General features: G+C 49.5%; 1 protein-coding gene across 1 annotated transcript; it reads right to left on the reverse strand.

Moving 5' to 3' along the window:
- Positions 1 to 2,118: 2,118 nt before the first annotated feature.
- DUSP6 (dual specificity phosphatase 6) lies at positions 2,119 to 7,164 on the reverse strand. The gene is made up of 3 exons (XM_037064644.1): positions 5,690 to 7,164; positions 4,652 to 5,089; positions 2,119 to 3,628 (listed from the first exon to the last, which is right to left on the reverse strand). Exons 1-3 carry the CDS (start codon positions 6,087 to 6,089, stop codon positions 3,321 to 3,323), a joined length of 1,146 nt encoding a protein of 381 aa, XP_036920539.1. The 5' UTR covers positions 6,090 to 7,164; the 3' UTR covers positions 2,119 to 3,320.
- Between the last annotated feature and the right edge of the window lie 1,718 nt (positions 7,165 to 8,882).

The raw sequence follows: 8,882 nt of genomic DNA on the forward strand, positions 1-8,882 counted from the left end.
CCCTAGTAACCGCGCGGGCTCCATTCAGGAAGTGAGCCGAACTCCAAGATGCAAAATGATCCCCTTCACCCTGCTCCTACAAGCACAAAGGAACCAAAGGAACAGAGGGATGGCCAGGAAGTGAGGCCCAAGGCGAGGTGGGGGCCCATGCTGTCAATCGGTTACAACCTTCCACCTTCCATAGAAGAGAGAGAGAGAACTCTTTGAATCTTCTGGCTTGTGTGAACCATAAAAAACACCCGTTTAACATGAGTCCATTGGAGGCAATAGAGGAAAGCAGGTCCCCTCCTGTTCACCAGCCTTATGAAACAATACACCACTCGAAGGGGGAGAAAGCCCAAACACTGCACCTTTATGAAGGCCCTAAACTCTTCTTGCTCCCTCTTTTATGCAGACTGATGACAAAGACCATTTGCTACCAATTTATTGGAAACTTTTCCCCCCACAGCTTGAGCTGTTTAAATTCAGGGAGCTTCCTCTCCCCAAATCGCTGTCAGACACTTGCTGAATGGGCCAGGCTCAATTATGTTCCCTCCGCAGGTTCAGCTCACACTGTGACCCTGCATGGCTTCCTGCTATTCATATGTGTTACTTCCCCTTTGTGGTAATGGCTTGTGGCATTTGGCCAGAAAACATTATTAATTTCAGAAGTGGACTGACAAACAACAAACCCACAGTGAACTGAGAGGAAGTGCTGGGGAGGCCAGCTGTCGGCTTGAGCAGAGCAGTAGGAACTCAATGTATGCAACTTTGAGGAGGAAAGGAGATGATAATCCACAGAGAGGAAATGCACTAAAATTATCCTCAGCCCATGTTAAAGAAAAAAGAAAAAGAAGAAAGAAAAAGAAACCAGAACAAAGGAAGAGGGGAAAAAGCACGCCGCTACTTGAGCTGCAGCTGGACAGGAAATTGCTAACGTTGCTTGCAAATCCCCACTTTGAACAGCCAGTTTAGGGAATGCCAGGAGCGGAAACCGTTCAGAACTGGATTAACAGGAGCCAAGTTGAACTGCAACCCACTTCTCCTTTCTGAGCTCTGGCTGACTTGGGGAAGCCAAGTGGGAGACTGACTTGGTAGTTTTCTGTGAGTTTGCCTTTTACATGTGCTTAGTTGCTGTTTCAAGTCCCACTGGACAGTTTGATATGATGGCCGTAAAATCAGAGCCACATGCCTATCGTGTACATTACCAAACCACCTAACTGGCATCGCTCATGTGTCATGTGGGTGAAAAGCTCCTTTCTCCCCACAGCACATAAAGGGACTAAGCTCACTTGAAAGAGTATAAAATGTAGCTATGTTCCAGTCCTTTTGATTTCACACACCTGACCTTTACTTTTATTTTTGGTTTGTATACTGTTACACTTGGAACAAGGAGAGGGGATAGCCCGAGGAAATTATCAAGATAGGAAGCCTTTACCTCGAAAGAAACTGTTCCAAATAAAGTCCATTAAGTTCAATGGTGGTCTGACTTACATTCTAAACCAGCTAAGCACAAAGCACATTAGAACACAAGTGACCAAGTTTCATCTGAAATGCCAATGTGAAGTTTTAAAGCCAAATCCAGGCTCCACTGAAAAAGCAGGTATGCTTTGCCAGATACACAAGGGGAGACACTGTTCCTGACTAATTTGTTATTCCAACATTAGGATAATTTGCAATGGAATTACAGACGGTAACTGGGAAAATAATTATCCCTTTCTCCTTGGCATGTTTATTATTGGGTCAAGGATCCTGACAGAGAAGGCACAGAGGTTACCACCGAGCCATTGGTTATTCTGGTACCTCCTCTGTGTCTTACGCCTCAGCAGCAAGGTGTACACTGTGGCTTAACCTTTTTTTCCAAGAGCATTATAACTTTCTTAAGCCAGAACTGTCTTCATAGGAAGTATTACCCATATACGACTCAGGCCACCCCTTCTAGGATGCCATCCTTATTTGAAGCAAAAGAAATCATAAACTGCTCCTGAGAAACATCCTTGGAATAGCACAGAAGATGAGAACTTTGTCCTGCGATTCGTAAGTGCTTTTACAAGCCAGTATCAGTCCCAACTAAAAAATACCTAAAATGTGTCCCTTCACATTCAGGTACCATCACAGACTTACACTCACACACACACATTCAATAGCCAAAATAGTTATTTATTAATAATTTAAGGTCTTACATTCTTATAATAAATTCCATCTCAAAACTTTACACCATGAACAAATGAAGCAACTTAACTCTCCCTCCTTCACAATCGTATGCACTTCACCTACCAAATGGGTCCCCATGCTCACACACACACTTCCAGTTTTATACAAATTCTCGAAAGGAAACCAACCCAACGTATTGCATTAGAGGTGACGCTCCCTGAAGAATTTTGTACAGAGGTAATATACTGTTTAACACAGCTGAAATTAAAAAAGAAAAGAGAAAAGCCCATGATTTTGGTGCCTTTTTAAGATATCCCCTTTTAAGACAACACAAGCCAAAATATTTACAAAGGTAAGGCATAGTCAAACTACATTGGGGATTGGGGGCGGTGGGAACCACAAGGAAGATATATGAAAGAGACTTAAGATTGCACCACAACAAGTTCTCAGCATTGATAGTGTCCATGAAAATGTCATTCAGAATTGGTCAAGTCGAGCATGCTGCAAATATATCCTTTGGAGCAGAAAAGAGCAAAAGTTTCCATTTTTGTTTTCCGAAGTGGTATCCTGCTCTTTCTCCCTTTGGAGGATTTCTTTTAAACCCATCAAAGAAGAAACTAACACAATTCAAACAAACACTGCCAAGTGATTTAAGATCAAATATTTACAATAATCAGATGGAGTATCAGGTTTATTTTTTTCTATTATTAATGTGGTTTTCCTGTGTTTATTTTTTTGCAAACTGATACTACAGAGCTGAAACCTGTCTTTGGCTCCTTTATATGCAAAATTGAATCAGTCTTCACTGAAGACAAAACGGTCAGTTCCATATGCAAAAGGAAACAGTCATACAAGGCCCTAAAGAACACATACTCCTATCCTACCATTTGGTCCTACCCTATTTCCCCGGAAGTCCTCAAATTCCAGTCCCTGCATGGGTAGGATGTACGCATGGGTACGGAGCAAACCTGTATCTATACAGCATGTGCTGTTCCTCCAGTGAGGATGGAGAAAGTCTCTCCCTTTGCCATAACCAATTCCACATGTGGTAACCTTGTCTAATACAGACAGCTGGTGTCATCTGGACACATGGGGCCACATACAATTTAGAAAGCAGCCCAACTGATGCTGCCAAGAGAAAACTGCTAAAGGAAAGCACACTCCAGCGAGGAGGAATGTGGGGCCTTTCACGTGGATTGCAAGGAGTCCACCTGGTAGACATTCTGGTTGGAGGGGGTGGTGAAGTAGAGCTGCTGCGCGGGGACCCGGTTGTCACAGGGGCTACTGAGTCCCAGCGTCCTCTCGAAGTCCAGCAGCTGGCCCATGAAGTTGAAGTTGGGGGAGATGTTGGATTTCTTCATCTTGACAATATCATAAGCATCATTCATTGACAGATTGAGCTTCTGCATAAGGTAAGCCACAGTCACGGTGACTGAGCGGCTGATGCCAGCCAAGCAATGCACCAAGACACCACAGTTTTTGCCCCGGGCTTCATCTGGAAACACAGAAAGGCAAAATTTCAGCAGACCAGAAAACCACCTTTTGTGAGTGATCACTCTAAAAGATGAATTTTTACAAAAGATTTAAAAACATAATCGTGCGTGGCAGTTGAACACTGCAGGCAGCAGAAAAATGTATCAGTGCAATAGAACATGTACATTGGGCACAATTACATATTTCAGATTATTTTCTGAAAAGGGAGCTTTTGTATTAAGCTTCTGCCAACAACAACAAAAAAAACTCCTTAATGTGTGCATTCTTTGCCTCAGCATGTGAATACCAGAAACCCTGCAATATGGTAGTGAATGCCTTTTATACAGACAAGCAGACTGCAAGGGTCTATTAAATTATTCTCCAACTGTTGTGCAGCTAACAATGGAGGTATTCAGGCATCTTAAAAGAGAGAGGGAAGTCACAGGGGACAGCCCATTAGGAGGAACAGGATGTCGACATGGCCTGAAAATGAGTTCCTTTGTAATAGGAAATGCATTACAATGCCTGGAGATTCGCTTCTCCAGGCTTCCAGCCCACAGTCCTTCCTGCTGGGCTCAGGTTACCCTCACTGTCTCACTCTTAACCAGTATCACAGTAACATTCAACCGGATTACAACATCTAGCATTAATAGGGCTTTCCAACAACTAATTTGAGGTCCTAAAATAACTCCCAGGTCTTTGAAAAATCTAAAACAAAGCTAGAAATACTTCTAACTAGAACTCTCCCATCCCGAAGACTATGGGAAAATTCTGTTGTTTGATTACGAGCCTCTTCCTTTTCAAATGACTGAATTCAAAGAGTCAAACAGAATTTCAAATACACCTGTGGTCAGCAGCCTTATCAAAAGGTGTTTTGTTTTTTCTTAGCAAGAAAACTCAGAATTAAAAAGGCCTTCAAAACATTAGAGACCTGTAGTGTAACAAACTAGCAAACAGCAAAAAAAAAAAAAATTAAAAGCTTAAACTATGAATAGCTAAAAATTTCGCATTTAAAAGTCTGATGAGTACTGTTAATTAGTCTCACCTATGAAAGAAATGGCCTCAGGGAAAAACTGGGACAGGTTTTGGCTCCAGTGATCCGAGATGGGGATCTGCTTGTATTTAAACTCTCCAGCGTTCTCGAAGAGATTCGGCAAATTGGGGGTGACGTTCAAGATGTACTTGATGCCGAATTCCTCCAACACGTCCAGGTTGGTGGAGTCCTTGGCACAGCCCAAGTAAAGGAAGGGCAAGATCTCCACAGGGAAAGAAGGCTGGCTGTTGGACAGCGGGCTGCCATCCGAGTCCGTTGCACTATTGGGGTCTCGGTCAAGGTCAGACTCAATGTCAGAGGAGGAGTCAGAGCTGATCCGCAGGCCCCCAAGCCCTAGCACTGGCAACGGCGGCGAGCTGCTGCTACACGAGCCGTCTAGATTGGTCTCGCAGTGGAGGGCGAATTCAGCTTGGAACTTACTGAAGCCACCTGCCAGGACGAGAAAAGCAATCATGTAACCCGAGATCCCGTAGTAGTTTTCACAGCTTTGAGAGCTGCAGCAAGGCGCAGGAAACACCACAGCACCTTACGAACTCCCTATACACAGAGCCATATGTAATGAAGACTTAAAAGCACCCCTGGGAGTGGAACGAACGGACCCGCCTCCCCTGGGAACCCTTATTCTTTTGAATCCGGAAATAAACAAAATGGCAACTCTGCTAAACATTTTGAGGGACTAGGGATGCCAATCTGCACTCCAAAGACCTCACCTGCCCTGCAAATCTTAATCCAAAATTGAACAGCAGAAAACAAGGAAAAGTGGAAGGCATTCCGGGTAGTAAAAAACTAACTAAAACGGGTGGGCGGCTGCGGCCCAGAAACTGGTGGATTCTGTACCGGCCCGGCTGGCTGGCTCGTATCGGACGCGCGAGGTTCGCAGCCGACAGCCCCGGACAGCCGCTGGCCGGGAAGCACGGCTCAAAAGCGCCAGCCAGGCTCAACCAGCCCGCGTGCCCAGCCGGCAGTCAGCAGCACCGTAGCACCGCATCCCTAGCCCTGCCGCGCGCGCGGGGCTCCCCCGGCACATACCTTCCAGGTAGAACGCCCGACAGCCCTCGTCCTTGAGCTTTTTGAGCAGGAGTCCTAGCACCGACTCGCTGCCAGTATTCTCGTTCCAGTCGCTGCTACTCTCGTCGTAGAGCACCACTGTGTCTGTGCCGCAGCGCCGGGTGAAGCGGTCTCGGTCCTCGCCACGCGTGAAGAGCGCGCGCACCGGGAGGTTGCCCTTCTGCAAGCGCCGCAGCATGATGCCTGGGATGGCCACGTTTATGGCTGACTCGATGTGTGACGACTCGTACAGCTCCTGCGGCCGGCAGTCCATCAGCAGCAGCCGCTCGTTGCCTAGCTCCAGCTGCTCGTTGAGCCACGCCACCGTCTTGCTGATCGCCATTTCCGACGCGAAGGGCACGGGTCTGAGCGTATCTATCATGGGGGTCGAGCTGCGAGAGAGGGTGGGGTGTCTAGCAGACGCCCCTCGGGGCAGGCATAGGCCGAGCACGCCGCGCAAAGCCGCCGCTCACGGAGCGGGGTTGAATTCCACCTCGCTCTTCCCAACCCGGGTTAGAGGTTGGGGAAGGCGAGACCGAAATGAAGCCGGCGGTTCCTTCTGCGCCCGGCTGCAGCCGCTCGCTCTCAGGATCAATGAATCGCTCTGAATGAGGCTGGCCAGGCAGTTTTGTCCCTCCCAGTGAATGAAATCCAATTAATTCGGACTCCGTCCTACAGAGAGGAGAGGGAGGGAAAAAAGTCCAGCGGCTCCTAATCCCTCCCTCCAAGGCTGCACCTCAAAGTCCACCCGAGCGTCTTTTCTCCTTGGATTATTCAAGCCTGGATTTGCTCACTCTCCCTAGGACTCAGTTCTCGCACACCCCCTGCGCTAGGCAGCTCCTCAATGGATACAAACAGCGAGCGTCTCAATGGATACATTCTCCTAGCCAGCCAATGAACGCGCTGCGGAAGGGGCTGTTGCCTTGGAGACGGGCCGGCTGGAACAGGTTGTGTTGATGAATTGTTAATGAGTTTGTCATTCACAAAAACGGAAAGGAATTTCCGCTCCGGATAAGCCCCAGTGCAAACAAGCTGCAACAGCAGGCTAGGCTGGAGGAAGGAGAAAGAAGAGGAGGCGGCGGAGGAACAGGGCACATAAACCAGGGCACTTCAGTTGTCTCATGTTTCCTTCTGTTGAGAGTTCACACTTCGCGTCGGAACTTTTGCGCACAAATGGTGCAATTAGCAGGCACAAAAGCTCTTGTTCGTGACGCCTGTGCTCTCAAGCTAGCTTTAGGAAAACTTGTAATGACTTTTTTCCTTTTTTCCCCTTTAAGCTCGTTTGGACTAGTGTTCGATTAACCCTCTCCCCAGCTCCCCTTCAGGCGAGTGACATTTGTTTTGCCAGTTTAAAAAGCCCAACTCTGTTTGCTCTGATGTTCTTTTAGCCGAGGCTGTGTTGGGGCTGCTTGACTGCCTAGGCTTTGATGACTGATGAGGTGTTAAATGCTAATCCAACATCTTTTGAAAGAAAAAATAGGACTTCACTGAAACATTTTAATGCAAGCAAACAATTTTTTAAATGTTCAGATAATAAGAATGAAGCTTTTTCCTTCAATAACGTTTCAATTATTAAAAAAAAAAAACTGGTGGAGACTGCAGAAACAAACTTGTTGGGCAGTCGGTTGCTATTCCCCTCCAGCGGTGTGGGGCGTTAGGAGCCCTTGTTCTCAGGATTCAAGCACCCCCCGCCCATCAGCAACGGCGCGCTGAGGATGGGGGTCGCGCTCGTTTATCATTTCTGAACAATAAGCTCCGCTTCCGAAAAAGGAGCCAGCTTGGCGGGGCTACCTGGTTGAGGTGCACGGGGCTCGTGAAGCTTTCGGGCTGTCCCCACCACCGTCGAGGCTCGGGGCAGTCCTCCCGCAAGGCCTGCAGGTTGCAGGGCTCAGACGGGCTCAGCGACTGAGTTACTGCAGACCGGGAAGAAAGTCAGATAGAAGCAGCTTCCCTCCCACCCGGCTCTTAACGAGCTGGAGCGGCAGCCCCCTACGCTGCCTCACCGGCCCCGCACGGAGCACCAGTTGCATCTGCACGTTGCACTTACTGCCAGTATCCCGCAACCCCCGTTCCTAGCTTAGTGGGCGCGGGCCGTTAGGCGACTCCGCTGAAGGGTGCGGGACTGAGTGTGGGGCTGTGGGCTCCGTAGGTGGCCCGGGGAGGATGAGGGGAGTACATGCCGAGACCCCCTGGCTCCCAAGGAGGGCTGGGAGTCCGGACGAAGGAATGTCTCAACAGCTCTGCAGAGCCAGCAGGTAAAAGGGGAGTAAAAGCAGGTAAAAGGCCACGCCAGCAAACAGTGAGCAGTGTGGGCGCCCGGGTGCAGGGCTGGGGGCCAGCTAAGGGCTGGCAAGGGGCCTGCCGGATGGAGGCGTGGCCTGGCCAGGGCCTCAGCGACTGGGAGGTGCAGTCTCGGCGCGCAGAGTTCTATTGTTATATAAAAGTGCCGAGGCCTCCCTCTCCGGAGTGGAAAACCACCTGTGTGTTGCGGCAGTGGCAGTGGTGCTGGGCCGGGCTCGGGGGGCGGGGGCGGGGGGGGGCAGAGGCCGGAAGGCGCGGGCTCTAATCCGGCTTCCCCTCCCTAACCCCCGGCGGATAAGAGGCTGCTGGCTGTCCAGCAGCCGCCGGGGAGGCGGAAGCGGGGGCAGCGGCTCGGCGGGGAGCGACCGTTCCGAGCACCCCTTCTGGCGCTCTGCGCCCTGCGCGAATGTAACGGAGGGCACCTGAGGTCGCGGGGGTCTCCCTTAGCCAGACTCCCCGCACCCGAGAGCCTGCCTGCTTACGCCCCGCTCCAATTTGCATTTTTAGTCACCCGCCTCTTCCCTAGTTTGGGGAATGTAGGCTAAAAAAAGCCCGCTGCGAAGCCCAGGTTGCCAATTTTGGAGCTCTGCTACAGGCAGGCCGCCCCTGGAGGAGCGTGTTCAACGAAGGTGGGGGTTGCCTTGCTTCTTTCCCCACTCCTTTTTTGGGCATGCCTTGGAACAAAATTGCCATATTTTACTGGATATCATCCAGTTCCAGCCGGAGGGGCCCTGCGCTGGAGTTGACGCCTCCGATTCGCCCCCACCTGTTACAGAAGACGTTCCCAGCCCAAGACGTTTCAGTCACTGGGACCTAGAGGCGAGCAAGGGAGTTGCAGGGTGCCTTGCTGCAGAGTTGAGAGGAGCAGACTTTT

Source organism: Sturnira hondurensis, unplaced genomic scaffold (genome assembly GCF_014824575.4).
Source record: "Sturnira hondurensis isolate 20B ecotype Veracruz unplaced genomic scaffold, ASM1482457v3 Scaffold0015509, whole genome shotgun sequence".
In the NCBI taxonomy this organism is placed as follows: Eukaryota; Metazoa; Chordata; class Mammalia; order Chiroptera; family Phyllostomidae; genus Sturnira; species Sturnira hondurensis.